The following is a 26,613-nucleotide window of genomic DNA, read 5'->3' as shown; positions in this document are numbered from 1 at the left end:
CCTATAGCTCCTTCCTGGTATTTATTTGGTCTTTATGATTTTAAATTACAAACTGAAGTATCTTTGTATCGACTCTCCTTTTTAGTTCCCAGAACTTCCTGTTTGGCTAAGCAGACTTAGGCATATTCTTTATCTCCTGGAAATTGAATTAGATAATGCCTGTAGGGCATTGGGCTGTAAAAAACACACTCAATAAATGGAAAGAATAGTAATGGGTCTCTTAATGCTGTTATTTGATTTAATTATTTCCCAAGAATCATAATTAGTAGGTACTCTTATTTTCCATTTCACAAATGAGGAACCTGAAGACCCTGGATTTTAATTAACATGCCTAAGGAGTGGAAGTGGTGGTTTTACTCCAATGCAAGGACTTTCATTATTAGCTTTACAACTAGTAAGAGGAATTCACATTGAAGGATGACTATTGATACACTGTATCCTCTGAATATTTGCCTCTCACAAATAACAGCTCATTAATGGAAGTGAATGTAGCATTTATTTGAGGATTGTTTTATCAGGAAGAATTCCTTTTGTTTCTTGTATGTATTCAGGACCAGAAGCTTGCTAAACCAGTTGCAAATATGCTAATTAATGCAGAAGTCATAAGGAATAAACAAACAATCCTTGAAACAAACCCACAAATTTGATATCATGTACTGAAGTAAATGTAGTAAAGCATCTCTCTAATTTTCCATAATGGTTTTCTCAATTATAAGCCAATGCCATTTTTTTATTTCAAATTGAGTAATACTCTAAAAGGTTGTTTGTTTCTTCAGTGCTACAGAAATCTGACTAGTTAAGAAAGCAGCACAACAAATATTAGTAATGAGCTTGTGATAAGCACTGGGTGCTTTTATGTAAGTGATGAATCACCAAATTCTACTCCTGAAACCACTATATGTTAACTAACTGGAATTTAAATAAAAACTGGAAATAATAAAAAAATTAACAATGACTTTTCTATTTTTGCGCCTAAAATGAAGTTTCTGTCAATTCGAAGAAACTTATTAGTTTAGAAGCTATTGCGTTTAGTAGTTTTGAAACAAGATTAATTTTTTTTATCAATTTTGAAATAGTCTGCTGAAAATTGATACTTATTAGTGGCAGTAATTTCAAGGGGAAATAATTTACATTTCCAAAGGCTTCATTGCCATTCCTGTTGCAGGCAACCTCTCCATAAGAGATCTTGTATTTCTAGGCACTTTCATGTAATTCATTTCCTCTCCAAAAGGTTAAAAGTACCATCACATAAAGTTTGAAGGAAAAAGAAATACTTAACCAAAGATGTTAGTTAAGAAGGAAATCCATTTCAATCAAAAGATGTTTAAAATTAATGGAAAGTTATATATATATGTTTATACTTGTTTATTTTCAACTAAATTAAGAATTATAATAAGGGTAATATTCTAAGATTATACTTTAAATTTATTACACTCATATTTCATAATTTAACTGTGGCTACAAGGGAATGTATGTATACATGGAAAGCAGCAATTTCAACTTTTTTATTCTTTTTTATTCTTATGTATGTTGATACACAGTTCTTCCTCCCATACATATGTATATATCTAATATATGTATGTATATGTGTATATATACACATTAAAAATTGAAGACAGTTTATTTTTTATTTTTTTAAAAGATGTTATTTATTTATTTGACAGACAGAGATCACAAATAGGCAGAAAGGCAGGCAAAGAGAGAGAGAGGGAAGCAGGCTCCCCGCCGAGCAGAGAGCCTGATGCAGGGCTCAATCCCAGGACCCTGGGATCATAACCTGAGCTGAAGGCAGAGGCTTTAACCCACTGAGCCACCCAGGTGCCCCCAAAATAGAAGGCAGTTTAAATTAGAAATTACCTTTGCCTACTTAGATAAAATCACAAAATGTTTGATATTTATTTTGAGAACAGAGGAATGATTTCCATTTATTTCTGGACTGGTGAAAGATTGTTTCTTGCATGTGTGGTCATATTCAGTGTTTTAAATACATTTATTAATAATCAATAAGATTACACTAAATGTGGAGAAATTGAGTTACGAGACCATGTGAAAGAGAACATTTAATTCTTTACACAGCACTGGAAAGCATGGAAGGATATTATTATAGAGACAATGTTTCAGTGGAAGAATTTCAAGCCCAGATAAATGCAGCCTCATTGGAAAAAGTCAAACAATACAACCAAAAGCTCAGGTATGTAATTGTTTAATGTTTTTAAAAAATAAGCTTTTATATTTTGTCAGGGACAAGATGAATTATGTTTTTGACATACTCATTATTAAATGATGGATGATGATATTTTTTGATACAAAGTCTTTTTATTTAGGGTTTAATATTTCAAATATTCTAATGAGTACACTTTTTAAAAATAAAATACAAAAAATGTTTGAAAATTTTTGTGCTATTGTCTTAATTGCTGAAGAAGATCAAAAATTAAATATTTATTACACCATCTTCAGGGGTACAGAAAGCATGGATATTTTTTAGGTATCCCCAAGAGGTTACGGTGGTTTAAGGATAAATAAAATAGGTTCCTTTATGTGCCATTAAACACCTGGCACCTTGACATAGAGAGAAGAATATGGTTAACACAGAAGATATGACACAGCATGTACTTGGTATTGGAAAAATATCTACTTTCAAATACATACATTAATGTTTGGATTTTGCTGTTTTTTCTCTCTAAAGATAGTGTATTGGCAGAATGATCATGGCAGGGAAAATTATAAACAGTAAGTGAAAGGGAAATGTCTTATAATTCAAAGTTTTAATTTTTGACAAATTATTAGCATATATATCTCCCTCCTACCTTATGAATTATTCTGTAAGGAGGTCATCTTTTTAAATTACTTACAGTTTATAGTTTCTATTTTTAAAAGAAAAATGTTCTCGTTCTACCTTAAGCCTTAATAATTCAAAATTAACTATTGTGACATTTGTCAGATTTGTCCACAATATGACTAAACTCTGAGTATAAATTAATTACTAAAATTCCTGTATATGGGGAAGTGCTGGATCTCATAGTTGTGACCAATAGGCTTTCTTTCACTATGGATGCTTTGTCTTTCTCCTCCTGCCTCACACAAACCTGTCCCTTTTCCTTCACGTTTTATTCTGTTCCACCATTTCATCACTTGTGAAGCTCTCAGGCTCAAAGCCCCCAATATCTATTTGATTTCCCATTTTCTCTTCCTCCTAAAATGTCGGTTCGAGATCCTGATGAATCTGACTAAAATGTCTCTTGGACTATGCCCATTTTATTACTAGTCCAGATCAGTATTTCCCAAAGATATATAATGTACTGACTTCTTTCACAGGGAAAACCAAAAAGTTAATCTTGAATTCTTAGTGTGTCCACTGACTAAGAAACACTGACTAAAAAAGCTTAAGCTCAGTCTTGTGAAAATCTTCAGTTGAAGACCATCATCACAAAAGACAACCTTGGCTTTTGTTAACTGATCAAATACATTCTTAGGCTATCTTTGAAATAAAGACACAAAATTAAAACATTTGTATAGAACACATGGGCCCTGAGAACACATTCCCAGAGCCCAGTTTGACCATTGGTCTAAATGGTCAAAAAGTCTAGACCACTGCTGTCACATCCTAACCATCTCCTGTCGGTACCACCCAGTGTTGTTTTAGACTACTCAGGATTTTGCTTCCAGATAATAATTTTAAGTCATATCTTACTATGTCACTCTCTGGCTCACAGGATATGGTGATTTCTTATTGCCCCAAAAGGGAGCAAGACCTTCTTAGCATGGCAGTCAGAATTTTTCAGGACTTGGGGCCACCTGGCTGGCTCAATCTGTTAAGCCTCGGATTTTTTATTTTAGTTCAGGTCATGATTTCAGGGTCCTGGGTTGGGAACCCCCCCCTCCTGTCCCTCCCTCATCACTCAGTGGGGAGTCTGCTTTCTCCCAGTCCCTCTACCCCACCTCTTTCCACTCACGCTCTCATGTGCACGCCCACACTCTCTCTGAAACAAATAAATAAATGACTCTTTAAAAAAAAAAAAAAAGATTTCTAATGACTTGATCTGAGATTTCTTTTCTCCACCTATGCTCCAGCCATGCTCTACTCTCATTTCTAGTCATGCACCATAGTTTCCTTCACCCATGACTTTTCACTGTCCACCTAGCATCCATGTCCTTTCTCTCCAGCAGTTTATAAAAGTACTATTCATATGATTCAGTGTCCAGCTCTCGTATAGTCTTCTTCATAAAATATTTTTCTTTTACTATTGGGCTGGGATGAGATACAAGAAGCAAAATCTCCCCATATCAAGAATTTTAGGAATTAATTTATCTTCGGAGTTTACCCATACGGTGGGCAAACCGAAAATGTCACAATAGTACTTTTGAATTAAGGCTTAGGGTAGAACAAGAACATTTTTTCTTTTAAAAATAAAAGCTAAAATCTGTAAGTAATTTAAAAAGAATCCATTAGGTTCTCTAGAAGTCCCCTAGAAGATTCTGATGTGTGGCACGTATTGCAAATCAATTCCCTAGATCCTGGAGCTCTTAAAGGATGATCCCCAGACTAGCAGGTCAATGCCATCTGCAAACTTCTTAAAAAAAAAAAAAAAAACAAAAAAAACTCTGGGGTGAGCCCAGCAATCTGTATTGTAACAAGCCTTCCAGGTGGTTCTCATGCATGCTCAAATTTCAGAGCCACTGCACTAGGCTAAGTGAATGTCCAATCACTCTGCCAGTCTCTCATTTTACTTCATTTATGGCTACTACAGAATTTAGCTTTTCTCCCTGAGGATACAGTTATGTGTACCGATTTCTCATCTTCTTTATTCTATGATAAGCTCCTTAAGATGAGGGATACTTCAAAAAAAAAAAAAAAAGATGAGGAATACTTTTATCTTGGTGTTTCCTGTGGTGTCTATCAAAGTATTTTGCATAAGATATTCTCCAAAATGTATAATCAATTGCATCAAATTATTTAGGTATAACAGAAATAGGGATGTAACCTAGCATTCACACCCCTGGATATTTTTTAAAGCAGAAATATAATAGATACTCATATATAACAGATACCTGATAAGATGTTTAAGATTCTTTATTAAGAAAAAACGGCATTATACTAATGCATGCTATCTTCTTCACATAAGAAAACATTTTAATGTATCTTTTCCGGAGAAATATTTTGAAAAGCAATAAACTCCTCAGTAAAAATTAGTATCCTTGTCAGTAATTAGCTGTTCTATATCCTACTTGTTGCATATTTAATTTCCTTTACACAGGAAGACAATTATTTTCCTCTTTACTTCCAGTAATGCCTTTCTTCCTGCTTACTTCTTGAATAAGGGTGTTAATTTCTTCCTTAATTTATCCTGTTACTGTGTAACCACAAATATTCTGAAACTGCTTTTAGGTCGTCTGTTCTTGGTCTGAGGGGCTACAGGCCAACAGTGACCATTTCTTTAAAGGGCCTTTTACTATCCATTGTAGAAAAATAGCTCTCAGGTGTCTCTAGCTCCTCATAGCCCAGAGTTGGTTTTTGGTTTTTTTGTTTTTTTAACACTTTCACAGAAAACCACTTCATTCTGGATGTCAATTTATTTGCTAATTAGACCTCAGAAAAGGCCTTCTTAGCCATTCAGCCTTAAAAGAGACTAAAAAATGTAAATAAATGAACTAGTGTTTTAATAGAAAACATTCTTTAGATTACAAATTTCAGAAACCAAACTCAAAGCATATATAACATGTATATCCAGGGGTGTGTCTGCATTAGGCAAAGTTGGATCCGAGGGTATGGACGTCAAGAATCTCTTTCTTTCCCTGTCACTTGGTACTGCTTTCCTCTCTGTGGGATTCATTTTCAGGCAAGGTTGTTTCACATTTGAGTAGAGATGGTCAGTGAAGACCAGTGTTGGATTCAAAGAAGAGAAAGTGTCTAACCCCATTACCCCTCCATGGAGAGTTCCAGCAAAAGACCTGAGGAGGCACTCATTAGCCTGATCCAAGTCATGAGCCCATTCTTGGGTAGGCTTAGCACCACAGATCAATGGGCTATCACAAAAAGTGCAAAGTAAGGATGCTGGACAAGAGGGAACAATGGATTCCATTCTAGTTATAGAGATTTCTCCAGAACAGCAAATAGTTGGAAATAATTTGCTACTTAAAAGATGATGACAGTTATAATATCTATCAGTTTTTAAGAACATATCAAGTCAGTCATAATGCTAGGCGAGTAATCTGGATTATTTAACAAACCAGTGAGTTTTATATTATCATCTCCACTTGAAGGGAAACTTACACAAATTTACCCAGGTAATAAGTAGTAAAACCAGGATTTAAATTACAGACTTTTTTCTCTTTAGAGTCTATACTTTTTGTACTATGTTAGGCCATCTTAGTTACTGGAGTGAACATAATATACTAAAAATATGTTATCTGTTACTAAAGTGTCAGATACTGCCAAGTGCTCCCAATTGCCCTGATTTTGGACCATCAGTTATTCATTGATTCAGTGTGCTCATGAATTTTCCATTTCTATGAAATTTAGAAAAACAGGGAAAGAACAAATAAATAAATCTATAAACAAATTATTGTAGATGGTGAAAAGTGCAATGAAGAAAAACTAAAACAAGTTATCATACCAGTAGACTGGTTATTTAGAGGAGGTGGTTAGCAATGACTTAATTATTAAGTGGTATTTGGAGAAAAGACTGAATCAAAAGGAGACAGCCTTGCCAAAATTGGGGGGAAGTTCTTTCCCAAAACAGTGAACTGATGTACATAAATCACGAGAATAAGCTTATCATTTTTAAGGAAGACGAAGAAGGCCAAGAGGATTCTAGACATTAAGGATAATGCATGTTGAGAGATATTTGTAGACACTTGGTTATATAGGGCTGTAGGCCATTATAGGTGGTATAGATTTTATTGTAAGTACAATGCAGAAGCTATTGGAAAGTTTTTGTTAAATTATTGTTGTCCATTTGTATCTTACACATTGTCCATTTGTATCTTCTACTGCAAATAACACCCAAAATGGCTAAAGTTTTCATTAAGTGATCTGAGACCAGCTGGCTGGTCTGACAACTCCTCTTTCAGTCTCTGTCGAAATACAGACCCTGCAGTACAGCTGGGGAGTCTTTGCCATATGCATCATAGCCCTGACACTGGTTGCCTGAAGACACTCTGGTTTAGCTGTTACCCCCAATGAACGAGTTTCAGCCAGCAGAAATGTTTAACAGCTCTGCCTAAAATATATCATCCTATGCCAAATCAGACAAAGTTCTTGATTATTAAGAAATAATACCATGGAAGGGTTTCCCTGATGTCTTCTATGCTTCCTCAAATTCAGTGAGGCAACTGATGAAATGGGAGAAGTTATTTACAAATGACATATCTGATAAAGTGTTAGTATTAGAACTTAGAAACTCAACCCCCCCCCAAAAAAAAACCAAATAATCCAATCAAGAAATGGGCAGAAGACATGAATAGACATTTCTCCAAAGAAGACATACAGATGGTTAATAGACACATGAGAAGATGCTCAGCATCACTTATCATCAGGGAAATACAAATCAAAACTACAATGAGATATCACCTCTCTCCAGTCAGAATGGCTAAAATTAACAACACAGAAAACAAGATATTGGCAAGGATGTGGAGAAAGGGGAACCTCTTACATTCTTGGTAAGAATGCAAAACTGGTGCAGCCGCTCTGGAAAAAAGTATGACAGTTCCTCAAAAAGTTAAAAATAGAACTATGTTATGATCCAGCAATTGCATTACTAAGTATTTACCCAAAGGAAACAAAAATATTTATTCAAAAGGATACATGCACTCTAATGTGTATTGCACCATTACCAACAATAGCCAAATTATGGAAAGAGCCCAAATGTCCATTGACCAATGAATGGGTAAAGATGTGGTATATATATTCAATGGAATATTACTCAGCCGTTAAAAACAAGAATGAACTCTTGCCATTTGCAATGATGTGGTTGGAGCTAGAGAGTATTATGCTAAGTGAAATAAGTCAGTCAAAAAAGACAACTGCCATATGATTTCACTTACATGTGGAATTTAAGAAACAAAACAAATGAACATAGCAGGGAAAAAAAGAGGCAAACCAAGAAATAGGTTCTTAACTCTGGAGAACAGACTGATGGTTACTGCAAGGAAAATGGGCAGGGGGATGGGTTAAGGTTGTGGGCTTTCAGGAGAGCATTTGTGATGAGCACTGGGTATTGCATGTAAGTGATGAATCATTAAATTCTATACTTGAAATTAATATTACACTGTATATTAATTAACTGGAACTTAAATAAAAATTTGGAGAAGGAAAAAAAAAGTAATTGCTTGTCAAGTGTTTAACTCAGAAATTCTAATCCAGAAATTTAGGAGAAGGGGCATTCTTATTCCCTACCTTCACCATCCTCATGCAATTTTATTCTCTATCTTCTACCTCAGGCTTTCCTTTTTATTCCCTCTGGCCATGAGCCATCTTTCCCATTAGCATCATTTTTTCCTGACCTACATGGTTGTAATTTATCATTACCACACCCTTTGATTTTAATGTATCCTGCTTATTGGCAAAAAAATAACACTGCATGGTGATCAGTGAGACAAAATATAATGTAAATGAGAACAGTATCCTGTGTATTAAAATACTCCTTTCAGTTTGAGGGGTCTAGATGGTTATTTTTTAAATATTATTTTCTGTATAAAGTCAACAGTAAAATATAACAGAAAAATTAAAGGCAGCAAGTTGTATATTAGTTATTGAGATCATTTATTATTTTTGTGAAGTGGTAACTTCATACTGAATTTTTTAGGGTTTATAATTTTGGATATCTAAATATAAATCCATCTCTTTACAGAAATAAACCAATAAAATATTCAAAGCATATATTCTCTTAAGGTATACCCTTGTGAATACAGAATTTTCTTTAAAGAAAGTTTTTTAAAAGCCAAAATGTAGTTTATATAACAAGCAGAAGGAAGATGGAAATCTTATCTTTGTTAACAAGAAATGCTATACAGATACCAATCTCAGAGGCGTATATTTTGAACGATTTTTTCAACTGAGAAATGTCTGGCCAGAAGTATGCCTGTGTTTGGGTATTCCCATGATAGCACCTCCATGAAATGTGTCATCTCTTTCTACTTCTGAGGAAGAGAAATGTCAGTGACTATGTTCTCCTGGCATAAGATAGATATCAAGGGTAGCATGGACTCACTGCCATTTTTTGTCTTTAAGTACAGCTATCAAACAGCATGAGAAAAATAGAACACCAGGACCTGAGCCTTTGCATCCGTCTCCTCTCGTGAGATCATACCCCCACTCCTGTTTCTGTCTTCCCTCAGAGTCTTCAGTCCATAAAAATACTCTTTTCTAGTCCTTACTTGGATGGCAAACAGTATGTCCAAGCTTGAAATGGCATATTTTGGTTGTTCTATTGATGAGGAACTGTGAAAGCTACCTTAAATCAACAAGAGGATGGATTTAATGAAATCTGAGAGAGAGAGACAATAAGAGAGGGAGAAGGAGATAGAAAGAGACAGAGAGAACATTAAATAGAATATAAATAATGCCTTTGTCCTCCAATTGTTTTCTTTATAAAGCTGCAGCTTTTTGAGTTATTAAATGATGCGATTTTTTTAATTAACTGTAAACATTCCAGATGCATATTTATCTCCTCTGTAGCAGTTTTATGTTTGTTTCTCATTCTGTCCTTCAGCTGAGTTTCATTTTTTTTAATATTTTAAGATGCATCCATATTTCTGTTTCTGTAAGACAAGCTGTAAACTCAATGTGTATATTCAATCTCTTTCTGTTTTCAAACCAGGAACACAGAGTTTCCAGGTTGTAAATTTTGTTTTATATTAGAAGTGATTCTTCAATAGCAAGAGAAAAACATCTAAGTCTACAAAAAACTTGAATTCATTTATAAGGCTTAAAAATTTTTCGAATCCTTTTCTATACATGAATTATATAAAGGATTTAACATTTACAGAATACAAGTTATACTTAAGTGCCAAATTCTCACACAGTGTAAATCTAAAGGAACTGCTGGATACTGATATTTATTCACTCTGGGAAACAAACTGAGGGTTTTGGAGGGGGGTGAGGGGTAGGTAATACCTACCTGGTGGTAGGTATTATGGAGGGCACGTATTGCATGGAGCACTGGGTGTGATGCATAAACAATGAATCTTGGAACACTGGAAAAATAAAGTTTAAATAAAAAAAAGAAAAAGAGAAATAAACCCTGCATGCTCACCAAACACCAGGGATCGCGCTTCACATTGGGGCCATTGCAATACACAAGATGATGCTGTCACACAGGAAAATTTTGCCTGTGGGTTATGATAAATATTAAACAAAAATTTTACTAATAATTTACAGCAATATGTGAAAAATGTATGTAGAGAATGTGTAAGGTACTATGTAGGTGTGTAAGAAGGGAATCAATCTTAATTGGGGGTGGGATGGGAAGACTGTTGAAGGTTTTGGGAATGAATGCTTTGAGGGAGTGACATTTATGCAGAGATCTAAAGGAGATGGGCTTGCATGGGCTTGCAGTGTTTAAGGGACAGGGAATGGCAGATGAAGGTGTGCAGAAGGGGTGTTTCCTAGCAGAGGGAAGAGCATGTGTAAAAATCCTAAAGGGGGAAGGAGAAATTTTAAAGTGTGTGTTGACTAGAATTCAAGAGGAAGAGGGGCGTGAGACAGATGTGTTAACAGAATCCCTCCCATACTTCCTTCACTAACAGTTCTTCCTCAATTTCTTTAAGCCAGCTGTCACCCAGGGCATGCTTCAGCTCTTTCCATGTGCTGAAAGAGTATAATTATTTAAGATCCATCTCAAATTTATCTTCCTGCAGGAAGCCTTCAGTTATAGCCTCAGCTGAAATTAATCACTTTCTTTTTTAAGACTTAATAATTTCTTTGATTTCACTTGTTTTACTTGGACTTGAGTGTTATTTACCTGTCTTGCTCAGTACATATGAGGCCAACCAGACCCTAGTTCTCCACTGTGCTTGGTATGTAGTAAGTACCATAAAAATAGTTGAATTGAATTGGAAATCAGGTTAGTTGCAATGTAATGATTCTTCTATTTTTGTGCTATTAGCATTTTATTGAATTTATTCCAGTATCCAGGCTACTTCTTTTTATATCCAGAAGATTAAGTCCTATTTGAAGGGTACAGATGCTGACTCTGTTGGATACCTCTCTCTCAAGAAAATTATCAGTGGAGCCAAGGTTCATAAATTTCACATGGGACAAGATCCGATGAAGTTGAAATTATAATGACACTTTCAGAATAACATATCTCTTCTTTATTTGAGAAATACTGTAATTCTATCAAACGTTGCCATCATTGCTTTCTGAGACTGAGATGTGGCTGCATATACATTTATGCATGTAGTCTTTAATTTATCTGGACTGTACTTACTCTTGTCTGCATTCAGATGAATTCATTTGTTCTTGAGAAGCTGTAATTATGTCTAATATTTATTTTTATGTTACTTTAAGGGAATTTTTAATGCAGGTTTTAAATAAGGACAGCAAATGAGATTCAAATTATGTGTTTTCACATTTTTGTGATAAATCTTTCATTGTGATAATATTTATCAAGGATGAATAGATATTCTGACTGACAAGGAGAAGCAGATCATCTTTAAAACAATCTTTTATCTCCCTGATATGAGGAATTTGAGAGGCAGGGTGGGAGGTTTACAGGGTAGGGAAGGAAAAAATGAAACAAGATGGGATCGGGAGGGACACAAACCATAAGAGACTCTTTTTTTTTTTTAAGATTTATTTATGTATTTATTTATTTATTTATTTATTTATTTGACAAACAGAGATCATAAGTAGGCAGACAGGCAGGCAGAGAGAGGGGGTGGGGAAGCAGGCTCCCCACTGAGCAGAGAGCCAGATGTAGGGCCTGATCCCAGGAGCCTGAGATCATGACCTGAGCCACCCGGGAGACTGTTAATCTCACAAAAGAAACTGAGGGTTTCTGTAGGAGGAATTGGTATGGAGAGTGTAGTTGGGTTATGGACATTGGGGAGGGTATGTGATATGGTGAGTGCTGTGAAATGTGTAAGGCCAACAATTCACAGACCTGTACCCTTGGGGCAAATAATGCATCATATGTTAATAAAAATATTAATTAAAAAGATGCAGGTTAGTAGTGAAAGCAGAAGGATAAAACAAAATCATCTTTTAAAGAGAAGAAAAAACCTTTGAAGAAAATTGCCTCTATCTCAAAGTAAAAAAAAAAAAAAGCTATTGTTTTCATCAAAGCAAAGGGAAGATCAAAGTTCTTTTTCCTTAGAATTTCCTTTGGAATAAATGAGAGCTAGAAGTGTCACAAAGCATACCCTGAAGAATCAGGGAAATATACTCTGTGAGGAAAAATTGTCAGTGCTTATGGAAGCAAGATTGATTTTTATTTTTAACTCTGCTGACGTTTCTAGCTCATCACAAGGACAGTCTTAAAAAATTATATTCAAGTCATCTTAGTCAAGCTCTTCTGTGAATTGTTTCCTATTCCTTTTGTTCATTGCCTTTTTGCTGACATTTCAAACTTCTTTTGTCTGTCAGATGTACCGTGGAAACTTTGCCCCAATACCAGTCAGGAAATTTAGCTTGGGTCTAGAACTTTTGATTCAAAAGACATAACCATGACTTAAAAGAATTTTAGGTAGATTCACTAAAGATCATTATTTGTGTGAAGCACAGAACATTATGTTTATAAAATTAGCTGTCTAGTAACATGGACCACCCAACTTCAACTGAGGGCAAAGTTCTGTCTTCTATAGATTCAAGTTTGTGTCATTCTGTCGGTCATACAGGAAGAAAATCAAATATATTTTTGCTTGGTTTTTGGTAGTTTCAGCCAGAATGACTCTAATTAGCTAAGCTGTTTTGGCCATTTCTTCTCCATTTTTCCTGACACACCCCCAAATTCATGCCCCAAAAGGTCTCACCAGCTCCCATAAATTAGTCTTTTTCTTTATATTTCCTTGTACACCTCGAACATTTATCACATCATGCATTTTATTCTTTTTATGTGTTTCTGTTTCTCTTTTTCCCTTGTATTTTTCTTTTATCATTGCTGATAAGTTATCTGTTAATAGATGACTAATAAATGTTTGTATGTGTCAAAAGCTGAGGTAACCCAGCTAGGAAACAATATAAACAGCAATGGGTTCCTGACCTACGTCATGATGACTTCAACATAATATTTGGAGAATGGTATGGACTTATAATGTCAATGATGAAAGAATCTTCCTAGCCATTCCCATTCTGTTTTGAGTATGTTCTTCATGGTTCAACAATATTTATTGCACCCTTATATGCAAATGCAGGAATGTGATATAGCATGGGAAATACAGAGATGAATCAGGCAGTACGTCCTTGAGAATCTGAAAGGAGAGGAAGAGTGAATGTGGTAAACAAGCTATTTCAAAATACCCTACTAACACCATGGTGGAGGTAACAGGATGCCCAGAAACACAGAAGAAGAACACCTAGGGAAGACCGAGGAGCTCAGGATGGGATGCTCTGACACATGAAGGCCAGTGGGCCAGGAGAAGAAGGGGAGAGAAGCTATCTCATGAGGAGGGAACATTATGAGCAAAGACCTGCAGAAACACATAGGGCAATACAGGAGGTGGGCAAAAAGGAAACAGGGGTGGTGGGCAGGAGGGGGCCACAGTGCCGGGGTTGGGGGAGGGAAGTTTGCATTTTAAACTGAGCACTTTGGTGATACCAGTGGGGGCAAATTAGGGGTGAGAACAAGACTAGAGTCAGAGAGACTGGTTAGGAAGCTACTAAGATCATTCTGGCAAGAGATAATAACCCTGAGAAGACAAAAATGAAGATGGAGAAGAAGGCATAGATTTTAGAAATATCTGGAAAGTCTCCCTCATTGAATACATATGGAGGGAAAAGGAGACCCACTGGATTGGACACCTGGATCATTGTCTGATATAGTGAGGGAACAAGAGAAGAAGGGTCTTCAGGATGAGTGGCAACATACGGAATTGAACTGGATTTCAGATGGAGCATTTACATTCAGGAGGCTCTATCCAGTAGGCTGGAGAGGTAAATAGATGAAACCAAAATCATACATGAGATTTCCCAGGTGATAGTGCCACATATACAGAGAGGTGAAGTGAATTGCTCCAAGTCAGGCAACTGGCAATGAGGGGCAAAGGCTCAAACTTATTTACAGCTCTAAAATGTATGCTTTTGTTACAGTGTTCCACTGCTTCTCCAAAGTAACAAATGATCCCCGTAATCCTGGGTGTGGCTTGGGAAAATGATTTAATGGAATTTTAATTACTTACTATGGAAGAATAGTTGCATACAACACAAACACGTGAAATCTTCTTTGAAAAAAAGGAGAATTCTGAAGTGTTTTAAAGGACACAGAAGAATTCTGGTTTGTTTTCTCTGAAAAGGGAGGTTTCCACAGCTGTAGAACTAGAGAAGAAGATCTGACAAAGACCAGAGCAGAAGAAAAAGGCAAAAGGGACTAAAATTGTTGAATCTCACTGTTACTTGAAAACAAAAGAAAGTATCTCTCTAGAGTTTGGCTGTGAATCAAACTCACTAATGTATTTTTGTCCTTGTAATGAATGCACCGCGTATTACACACTGTCAGAGAAGGAGAAATCATCTGCATACATTTTAAAAGGCATCAAAATGGATTATCAGCCATGTTCTTTGCATCAAATTCCAAAATTAAGTATTGAAATATGTACCATGTAACATTACATATAATACTATATAATTAAAATTATGTAATGATACATTATAATTAAATATTAAATAGGATAATACTCAACTTAGGATAGAATAATACCTAACTTAGAATATTTTCCTTTGCCTATTCAAATATTAATATTTTAGTCATGTAAGATTAAAAGCCCACAGTTCTATTCCATTCATAGCATATTTTATATAATTATGTATACATTAGTAAGTTAAAAGCCTCTTAGATGTGCTTCAGTTTGTGAAAGCTTTGAACTTCACCTACTTGAGATATTAGTGAACTCAGATGTAAAATTAGACACATTTAGAAAACACAATGGAGGATAATAGATGAACAAATCCCTTCCTAGTCTTATGGAGAAGCATTTTTAGTAGATCTAATGACATTCATAGCATTTCTTATGGGCCAAATGAGAAAAAGCAGAAACATTCTTAACAGACCAGGTGGATTTAGGTCAGGGGAAAAAATTTCAGTTAGTTTGTAAATATGCAATTTCTACAGTAAAATGAATAAGAAGAAACAAACCGCTATTGATCTGGAATTGCCTGCTTCATTATTACACCAGAGGATGGAGAGTCAGTCAAACCTGGATTCCATTCCCCGCTCTTACTGTGAGCTTTGATTTCCTTATTTGTCCACTGGAGCTAGTGATGCTTCATAAGCTGCTGTGAGTATTAGCTGAGAGGAGGTGCGTACAATCTTCAATATTTGCTTAATGTGAAGAGTAACAAATCATGAAAACTTGTATCTGAAGATGGGTTTTCGTGGAAGAAAACACATTGGTTTCTCCAAGATTTTTGTGTGTTGGGACAGCTGACCTCATTGCCCAGTGGCAATGGGGAACTATCTTCCAGTGAGACAGAGAGGGAACTTGCCTAAAAAACTATGCAAAATGGAGCTAGAAGATCCTTATTTGTGCACAGAAATAATCCTGAGAATAAGCCAGATACTGCGTTTGATTTCATACCAGAAAGCTAAGAGGATAAGAGATGATGGTGGAAAACTATCCAGAGGATGTATAGCCCTCACTGTGCTTCCAGTCCTGGATTTAGCCCAAAGGCAGAAAAGATGGCTGCCCAGCTCCACTATGGATAAGGTAGCAGAACACTTCGAAGCACCTTAAATGAGAGAACTAGGAGCAGGAACTTTTTTATACACTGTGGAAATAAAAGCTAAATGGAACATAATGGCATTTAGCTCTGCTTCGCCGCATCATGAATACTACCAGATTCTTTAGGCAATTAATGAAAGATTGTCATTAAAGCCATTCATGTTATTCTGCACTCAAAGATAAAATTTATGAGGGATGACTGGGTGACTCAGGCAGTTAAGCTTCCAACTTTAATTTCAGCTCAGGTCCTGATCTCAGGGTTGTGAGATTGAGCCCTGCATCAGGCTCTGTGCTCAGTGGGGAGTCTGCTTGAGATTCTCTCTCTCCTTCTCCTTTTCCTCCCTACTCTCTCTCTAAATAAAATAAGTAAATATTTTTTAAATAAGTAAATAAATACAAATTATGAATGAAATTGTGATTCCCCATATTCAATTCTTTATGTATACTTTGAACAACACTGTGTATACCAATATTTAAAGCTTTTAATAGGAGAAATGAGCTAGTTTCTTGCTTAGTAACTTATCTAGGTCAGGATGTCAGTATAGTTTGCAGGGGGAGATGTACACTTAAACTCTCTCCATGCCTATTTTAATATCTCATATACTAGAAGAAAACAAATCTTACTGAGATATGTTGATGGGAAGGGAGGGAAAAAGTCAAGAGCAATTTCTTAACAAAAATCCAATGAAATTATATTGTCACCTATAAATTATGGATAAATATTACCAGTTTTATTTTTCTAATTTAGATGATGTTAAACCATCAATTTAAAAAATTCTGATTAATAAATAAAATGACTGTAGAGGTGATGGGTTTTAAATAAAAACAAATTCCTATGTTTGCATTCAATTTTTATACACTTTTGGTTCATAACTGACCAACTAACCTTCAAATATCACTTAGTTCAGTGGGGCCCTCCTGTGCATGATTGTTTTGTGACTCACAGCACATGTGACTTACTGCACTGTACTGGTCTATACCTTGTTCAATAAAACAAGTGCTTTTAAATGCTTTGGATGTTGATACCATGTAAATTGTTACACAATTTCTAACTTTTTCTTGACAAATTATTTACTTTAGTCTTCAGACCACATTTTGAGCAGCACTGAGCTAGAAGACATAGGCTGGGATTTCAAATAAATAGTTACTAGTGCGAGATGTAGCTTTGGCCTTTCATATGTTTGTGTGTGCTCCCTAAACAAGGATGAGAACTGAAAAGGGAGCTGAGGGCAGATTCTGAAGGAAGGAGAGTAAGCTTGCCTTGTGTCTGGGTGAAGAAATGTTGCTGAAGTCAACACTGGGGCCAGGGTTGGACTATATTAGAGAAGCAGATATAGGAAGAGCCAGCGTTGAGAGCTTCTGTTTTCCCATAAAGAAAGCCTGCTGTAGTCAGGTCCTTCAGACCCTACCAGGGAAGGAAAGACAAGTTCACACCTCATGTGTACCAGAATGCAAGTTTCTAAGGGAACCTGTTCATGGATCTATCACTAAAACATGGAACACTACTTTATACCCAAAAAAGATGTTCAAAAAATATTTTTGAAGTAACTGAGTGAAAGTACTGACCACACATTTCTTATGTACAGAAAACCATAATGTAGGATGAGTTGTTTTGATTGTTGTTGTTTTTACTCTCAAGTCCCTAAATGCCATGAAGTTTTCAGAAGATTTAGGGAGATTTACAGTAAGTTTATCAACAATAAGGACAAGAGGGAGGTCTTTTAAGTTTCACATCATTTACTTCTTCTCTTCTATTTAATACAACATAGCAGATCCATGACAAATAAGGGATAGAGCTGTCTCTCTTTACCTCCCTCTCTCTCTTTCCCTTCTCCTTCATACCTACCCTCTCTCTTGTCTGTCTTATCTATTTCCTCCTCCTTTCTTTACCCTCTTTTCCTTTTCTTTCTTTTCTATCCTTCCTTTTATTTTCTTTCATTTATTCATTCAACTACTGCTTATATCTGCTGAGTAATCTCCCAATGGCAGTTGGGAGATTAGGGAGAAAGACCATTTGTCATGTCTTCCCTTCTCTCCAGAAGATAAGTAGCTTTCTACAGATTTAAATTCCATGGCCTGAATGGACTATTCTTTTTTACCACTCTTAAGATTCTCCTTATGCTGTAAAGACCCTTCATTCCCTTTGCCTAAGGGCCACTTGTCATAATGTTCACTTTAGCACTCTGCTAAGCTTTATTATTTTAGATCACTTATCATGCTGACTGTAATTACCTGTTTATTGTCCTCTCTCAAATGTAGCTTCTTTGCAAGTAAATAATTGTCTTATTTTCACCCTTTTATCCACAATACCTGCCACTGTACCCATCTTATTATTTATTATTATTGTCTATTGAACAAATGATCAAATTATGATTATTGCTTATTGATCAAATGAAGAAACACACAATCTGGAGTTTAGAGATGTGCATATTTGGGTATCTTGGAGGAAAAAAAAAAGACTCAAGAGAGTGTTCAGAGTGAGAATAGTGATGTAGGACAGAAAACAGATGTTGGAGGAATAGGTAAGGAAGACAAGCGCATGGAGGGAGACAGAAAAGGCAAGCTTAAGTGAATGTATGAAAACCAACAAAGCACAAGGCTAATGTTAAAAGACTTAGTGAATAGTGAATTGAGGGTGACTCCTATATAAGAAGAGATTGAGAAAACAATGTCTGGGATTGGACAGTATAAAGTCATTGTCATTGACATCCTTAGGCAGAACGATTTGTAAAGGGTGATGGGTAGAGGTCTGGCTACAATCAACTGAGGGGAGTGGGTTGCAGGTTTGGAAGTGGGATTAGCAAATTAGACTTCTTTAGGAGAAATTTAAATGGAAGAGGAAGGAGGTTATCAGACAGTATCTAAAAGATTAAGAGTCAGTGCAAATTTATTCTCATTAGTTCATCTAGTTAAGAATGAAGTTGATCAAACTTACTGTTCTTTGTGGGAAGGAATCAGTAGTGCATGAGAGTCCTCCTTGTTAAGCAAAACTGATCCTCATTTTTATTATTTACTTATGCTTCATTTAAAAAATATTTACTGAGCAACTGCTTTGGGTCAGGCAGTGTTTCAGGTGCAAGTTATAAGTGAAATGATGTAGTCCCTGCCCTCATGGAGATTATATTCAATTCCAAATAGTTCTTTAAAACTTACCTTTGATCATTTTGCTCATCTGAGGAATGAAATTAACAAAAAGACAGTCCCAAGGGAGCTTTAATTAAGTAATGCATTTTTCACTTACCATATTCTGCTAATGACGTCTTTCTAATTTCTGTGTATCCATACTTCTAGTTTTATTACCTTTTCCCACCCCTTCTCTCTGAAGCAAATGTCTACAGTTATTAGTAAGAGGAGACTCACCTCTGAATAGTTGTCTGCCTTAATATCTTCGAAGTCAGTAACAGTTCCACACTGCCTCAAATGATTTTAATTATGTACTTTGGAAGTTGAAGATGAGGCGGTCTTTTTCATACAGTTGTCTTTTTCCTATTATAAGGTTCTTAAACAAAATAGTGAGTATATATATATTTTTTGTAATGGAGGAAACTTATGCTTGGCAATTTTTTCTTGACCAGTAGTTACCATTCATGATAGATGATTTCCAATTCTTTCTGACACACACTTCCTTTTTTTGAAAGAAGACCCATTTTCTTTGGAAATGATTTAGAGCTGTCACTTATCAATAAATTTAGGAAATTTAATTTAGGTACCTTAGGAAGTTTATTTACTGTACCAAAATATATCGAACACTCATAGTTGTGGGTGGTGCTATGCAAAGTAATTGAGTAAAAAAGATAAACTGTACATTGGCTCGGTCTTCAGGGTGCTAGTAGTTGGGAGGAAAGAAACATGTAAACAAATCCTCACAGTACACAACAGTAGATATCAACATTAAGGAAGGTACTAGGTGCTGGAGAAATGGAAGAGCCTTTGACTCTGAAGATACTGAGGAAGTATGAGAGAGGAGGTGATGTTCAACATGGGTCTTAAATAATGAATAATAATGGGAAGTGATGCCAGCAAGATGAAGGTACAGTAGTTTCCAGTGTCCCTCCACTTACAGAAACATTAATTTGAACAAATATCTATGAACAAAATTACCTTAACAGGAGCAAAAGATACTAGGTGAAGGATTATAGCACCTGCATGGATCATGGAAATAAGAAAATATGCATTATATTACCCCCCATCAGCCCTCCCTTAAACCTGGCTAACCCAGGATAAAGAGATACACACTCCCCATGGAGTAAAAAGAGTGATGTGAGCACCCAACTTCACCATAATCCCAAGAATCAGGCCTACATCAGTGCCAGACCAACCCCCATGACCTCAGGCTCCAGGTGGGCTCCTGTGGAACCCTGTGGACCCAAGCAACAAGCCTGCCTGCCTGCTGACCAAGGCATCAGACTTATTCATCCATCGACCCTACCAGATGTCCCCTCTTACCCTAGAATCTCTGGATGGTCTAGCTGGTAAAAAGTTTTCCCTGCTGAAGGCAGTTTATAAAGACTGGAAGAGTTGTCTACTTCTTCAAATGCACAGACACCAAGACCATAAGGGACACCAAACAAGACCATAAGGATCTTGAATAATCAAAGAAGTATGGCACCACAGAAGTAAATTAATAAAACTCCAATAACTGACCCTAAATAATGGAGATCTATAAACTGTTGGACAGAAAATTCAGAATTCTCTTAAAGAAATTCAGTGAATCACAGTGCGAGCAAACACAGACAACTAAATTAGGAAAGCAATACATGAACAAAATAAGATGTTCAAAAAAGAAATAGAAACCATTAAAAAAAAACACCAAAAAACAGAAACCCTAGAGTTGAAGAATGCAATGACTTAACTGGAATTTAATAGAGAGCTTCCACAGCAGATTCGACCAAGCAGGGAAAACAAAAACAAAAACAAAACAAAACAGTACATTCAAAAACAGGACATTTGAAATTATCCAGTTAGGGGAACAAAAAGAAAACAAAGCAAAAAAAAAAAAAAAAAAGATGCAAAAGAGTGAAGAGAGCCAACATGAATTGTAGGATACCACTAAGAGAAACAACCTGCACATTACTGGGGTCCCAGAAGGAAAAGAGATGGAGAAAAGTCAGAAAGCTTATCTAAAGAGGTGGCTGAGAACTTCAAGTCCAGGGAGAGATTTGGACATCCAAGGTTATGAAGCACATAGGCCTTCCAGAAGTTTCAACACAAAAAAGATCTTCTCCAAGATACATTAAAATAAAAATATCTAAAGTCAAAGACAAAGAGGAATTTTAAAACAACAGGAGAAATAATATTTCTCATGTACAAGATTCCCATGAGTACAGTGGATATCTCATCAGAGACCTTGCATGCCAGAAGAGAGTGGGGTGAACCAGAGAACATTATGCAAAGAGAAATAGGTCAAAAAGAATTACAGAAATCTAGAACATATGGAATCTAGAAGGAAAAGAAAAGGAAGAAGAAATAATGTGTGGACATGTGTCTGTACTTAATAATACTATGTTGAACAAAGGAAATATGCTTAGTAGAGAATAAATAGCAAGTTTTAGGCTCATTCATCACTTATTAAAAAATAGTAACTGAGGAGATGATATGTTAATTACCTTGATTGTAGTAATTATTTCCCTATATATGTCTATATCAGATCATCATAGTGTATGCCTTAAATATAAATAAATAAATAAATATATATATAAAATTTAAAAATTCTGAAGAATGAATAACAGCTCTATTATGATGTTAGCTAATATTGAGTGACTGGCTCTGTGTTAAGTACTGTAGTAAGGGCCTTGAAAAATAAAGGGAAACACAGCCTTTTTAAAAAAAAAGTATAAAAGCTAAGAATTAGACATTTAAAACTCAATGTAATTGTGCTTCATCCATATTTATTTTCATCTTTTCTTCTTTATAACTGAGCAAGTATTTTGCTGGATCCTTTTTGCTAGTCATTTAGAGGTGAAACAACACTACTGTGTGTGAGTCTTGCAAGGGACCCAGTGTATATTTTTCTCTTGATCATAGCTGTCTCTCACTGAGGATGGATCACTGAAACACCCTTCCTCTCTAATTATAGGTTCCAATGACTGTTAAATACTTTCCTTTAAGTGTTGCTTTTCAGTGTTAATTGAGATGTAGCCTAATATTTCTAAGCTTAGGAAGAATCTTTTCTGCAAATAATCCTTCTTAAAATGTGCATAGTATCATTTTATCTATAAACTAAGACATTTAATATATTTCTTGGAGCACCTGGGTGGCTCCATTGGTTGAGTGTCCAGTTTGTGATTTGGGCTCAGGTCATGATCTCATGAATCATGTGAACGAGCCCCATGTCAGACTCCACACTCAGCCAGGAGTCTGCTTGAGATTTTCTCTTTCTCTCTTTCTGCCCCTTCCCCCCCAAATAAATAAATAAATCTTTTTAAAAATTTTAAGATATTTCTTTTCCTCTTTTAAGTCAGATATCTATTTGATTGTTTGGTTGAGAGTATGCTAACTCCAACTCCTTTACAGCTCAAATGAAATAGAGTTCAATTTAGTTCAATACTATGCCAAGTATAGATGCACTGTCTTTGGTTATGGGATGACAAATTTTGTGTGTATGTGAGGCACTATCTTTGGTTATGGGATTACAAGGATTTTTTTAAAGATTTTATTTATTTATTTATTTATTTATTTTGGAGAGTGAGAACAGGAGCAGGGGGAAGGGCAGAGGGAGAGGGTCAAGCAGATTCCCTGGACACGGGACTTGATCCTAGACCCCAAGATTATGACTGGGGTCTAAGTCACACGCTTAACAGACTGAGCCACCCAGTCACCCCAGGGTGACAAATTTTTAAAAAATGGTTCTCTGCTCTCTGAGAGTATGTAATTTAGCAAAGATGATAGAATGAGTGTAACCCGGTGCCATGTAGTGAGATAAATGTTTTTCACTTGGGAAATTTTCAAGATGTCATATTTGAGCAGGGTTTTGAATATCAACAGAATCTTGCCAAGCAGCAGAGGTGAGAAGAGATTCCAGGCAGATAGTATAATATGAGAAAAGGTGTGGCAGTTTTCCTGTGGGTGGATGGTGTGTTGGGGGAATCCAGTATGAACATGACAGGGCAAAGAGAGAGATGAGAGATAGGAAGGGAAGTCTGTTGGTAGATTGCTAGGGGAGGTCTTGAAGGCCCAAATTGTAGGGTTTGGGTACTGGGTAAATCTGAATGACTTTAAGCAAGGTAATAAAATATTCATCTCTGTGCTCTAGAAAGGTAATTTTGAAGGCCAGGTAGAGTCAAATAAGGAATACAGAGAAAGATCTGGAGGAGGAGAAGCTGATCTGTCAACTTCATGTCAGTTGAGACTTTTATGACTTTAAACCTAAAAAGACTTATGATTTTAAATCTAAAAATTATCCTTTAATATTGAGGTGCCAAACTTTCTTGAGACGTAACTGTTGTCAAATTAAGTAGACTTAGTTTAAAAATAGAAATATTACTTGACTCTACTGTTTTTCGTGGTGTAATGAGATGTTTTGTTTTTAATATAGTTAAACTTTATTTTTGGAAAGGTTTTCCTTTTTGGAGATTGACTTTTTCTGTCCATTTCCACAGAGATTGTGTCCTGTAGTAGCAGAGTATGGTGTCACCGTTAGAAAATATGTACACATGCAGCATTTTAAGTCCCTGATGATATATGTATGTTGTAGGTGTAAGAAAGAAACATCACCCTTTCAGACTCATGAAAAGAGGAGCAAAAATCAGAATGCAGTAGAAGAATGTTTGGAAAATAGACAATTGGATTTTAATTTTAAAAATTGGAAGTTTTTCCAGTTTTAAAAATTGGAAGTCAGTGATTGAAGGTGTCAAAGTAAAAGAGGGATAGGAGGGTGTTGACAGCAGTAAAAAGCAATGTGGCATAGCCCCACTACCTCTGACACCATAATTCTCTGTCCAGGGCATCAATGAAGTCCTTTTTTTTTTTTTTAATGTGAGAAAGACTTGCCCTGTGTGGTCATGAGGATTGTTTTGTTAGCCTTCCAGGAATCTTTTTCCCAACACTTAAAGTAGAAATTAAGCTGTTTATTGATATGGGAAGTTATATAAGGACTATAATCTTGGGTGCTCCATTTTTGACAAGCGAGAAGACAGATTTATCTAAGCAAATCCAAGTTTATCTCATTATCTGGGACTTCTCTTCGTATTTCTTTTAGTAAAACACATTCCAGGGCTAAAGTTTGTGGTCATGGAAGGCAAATAGGGGTAGGATAGAGACACAAATTAGCATTTTCCCACCTACTTATTCATCATGTATTTTTTTACCCATCCATGGGCATAGATTGAACCTCTCTGGTGATTTTCCCTTTTACAAGAAATAAGCTCTTTCAATAATATTTTCTGTAGATTTTTTTTCTGATTTAAGTGCTACAGTAGGCCAATGCGGCTTAACAATAATTCTCATTAGACACCCAGTCACAGCTATAGTCAACTGTCATGCCATTGTAATAATGACCTAATAATGTAATAATGTAATAATGTCTAACCATACCAATGACTAATACCTGTAACCGAACAAATACTGTTATAGTTCCTTTTTTGAAATGCAGAGTAATTGCTAAAATCCAAAAGCTAACTTATACAGTTTAGAATATTTTGGGATAGGACATGATGTTATAAGAAGTATAGATGAGTCTGCCCAAGTAAAAAATTTTCATAAATTATTATAAATAGTGATCTCATAGGCAATGATCTGGAGAAAAAACAGGAAAATAACAGAGAGCTGAGCTGAATACTGTAGTTGTTCCTCCTTATTTATAAAGCACCAGTGGCTCTTATGCCTTAATCAATCTCTCTTGGATTGGATATCCTCCAACATGCCCAGAAGAAGCTTGGAAAAAAGGTACCAGATGAGAAGAATGTGACATTCTTTGTCACTGGTTTAAATCCCTTATGACAAAAATAGCAGGTTTAAATATTTTACATTAAGCTGTTGCATTGTCTCTCTTTGTGTGAAAACCTGACCCTTTGAAGTACCTGCCCGACTCTATAGAGCTATGATCTTAATTCTTTACCCAGCTGAGAAAACACTTTCCTGATTTTTTTAATTAGTATATTAACCTGCATAACTCTACATAAATAATCTCAGTGTTCCCCCAAATTCATTGTTTTTCTCTTGTGGCAAACATCAGTTCCCTATTTTCATTACCATGATCTTATTTTGAATGCCAAATAATTCTTTCTCTTCTAGGATTTCTTGCAGCTCTGAATTCCCTAAATTTTCAAATCTCATGTGTCACGTATTTCTTTCCATTTATTTTTACTTTTTTTTTTAAAGATTTTATTTATTTATTTTTATTTGACAGAGAACACAAGTAGGCAGAGAGGCAGGCAGAGAGAGGGAGGAGGAAGCAGGCTCTCCGCTGAGCAGAGAGCCCGATGCGGGGCTTGATCCCAGGACCCTGGGATCATGACCTGAGCTGAAGGCAGAGGCTTTAACCCACTGAGCCACCCAGGCGCCCCTATTTTTACTTTTTTAATGATAGCTAAGTGTATACTGCGTTGCGCTTCTCTCCACTGCTTAATAAATGAATTATAATTCTTTAGCTCGGTATTTAATTTCCTCACAGTATGAAACCAGCCTACTTGCACAACATTCTCTCTCTCTACCTTATATGAATCTGCTCTTCAGCCGGATTGGCTCCACCCACTTCTCTATCTGTTCTGCTGTTCATGGTGTTGCCTCCATTTGAAATGCTGCTTTCCTATTTTGACCTGTCCAGAATCCCATCCATCTGTCAAAGTCCAACGCTTATGGCATATTCTAATTTATATGGGCTTGCTTCTTCCTCATGCGAGTATATCCCAATAACATTTTTCACCTTTAAACTTACCTGTCAGTTAGTTCTACCTTGCATTATAGATACCTGTGTACCTGTCTCCACTATTAGATTGTATGAGATAAATGCCCAAGATTAGTTTCACTGTAGTTATTTGATTTGGATATATTTATATCACTACATATTATAACTTATGACATTATCACCCCTTTCATTGGTATTTTATTCTACAGGGACTAAATGAAAAAATATTATCATAATGTATCAATTTTATATGGCAGAGTTAATTTACAAAGGTGACAACCAAGTTTGATGTATGCTAGCCTGAAAGGAAACTGACTGTCCAGCCTCTATGAAGTAGTGGCAGCAATTGCAAAACAGTCTTAATAAGATTTGCTGTATGAGACAAAGGACCATGACTTCATTCTTACTAACCTCAGAAGCATAATAAACTATGGTCAGTTTGGGCATTTTTCCAATTTTGCCATTAACTTGCTCATAAATTTTGATTAGGGGGCATTGTAAGACTTTCATAATTAAGGGAAGTGCATTAGAAATTTATTTCCTGTGAACAGTTTGTCATATTCTGAAAAATACTGAAGTTCTGTGAATACCTGTAAACCTTAGGGATGGTAAAGTAGGTGGCTGAACAGACGTTTTTCTGATAGCGAGTACCTAAAATTAGTTGCAACCTCAAGTCTAAATTTTAATTCTAACAAATAATTGGTTGACTTAAAATATATGTTGGCTAGGCAAACTTCTTAAGACTAACAAAGTGGCTGTATTCCATGGTTATCTCCTCTAGACTTCATCAGCACACAGATCTATTTTGTAATGATTTCTTGCTTTCTTTAATCATGGATTAACAAATATTAACTATTTGTACAAGTCTGCATCAGTAAATACATGTAATTCTG

The 26,613-nt window shown here is 35.8% G+C and overlaps 1 protein-coding gene across 1 annotated transcript in view; it reads left to right on the top strand.

Annotated features, from left to right (window-relative positions):
* Positions 1 to 26,613, top strand: part of PREX2 (phosphatidylinositol-3,4,5-trisphosphate dependent Rac exchange factor 2) — a gene marked incomplete at its 5' end in the record, with an annotated part of 190,631 nt that overhangs the window by 115,146 nt on the left and 48,872 nt on the right. Inside the window, one exon of the mRNA XM_032848425.1 lies at positions 2,077 to 2,191. Coding sequence (XP_032704316.1) covers positions 2,077 to 2,191 — 115 coding nt within the window. The remainder of the gene's footprint in view (positions 1 to 2,076; positions 2,192 to 26,613) is intronic.

The sequence above is a fragment of the Lontra canadensis genome, unplaced genomic scaffold, assembly GCF_010015895.1.
Source record: "Lontra canadensis isolate GAN:19392208 unplaced genomic scaffold, GSC_riverotter_1.0 scaffold203, whole genome shotgun sequence".
Taxonomy (NCBI): domain Eukaryota; kingdom Metazoa; phylum Chordata; class Mammalia; order Carnivora; family Mustelidae; genus Lontra; species Lontra canadensis.
The sequence above is the reverse complement of the archived record's forward strand: the minus strand, read 5'-3'. Positions and strand labels throughout refer to the sequence as shown.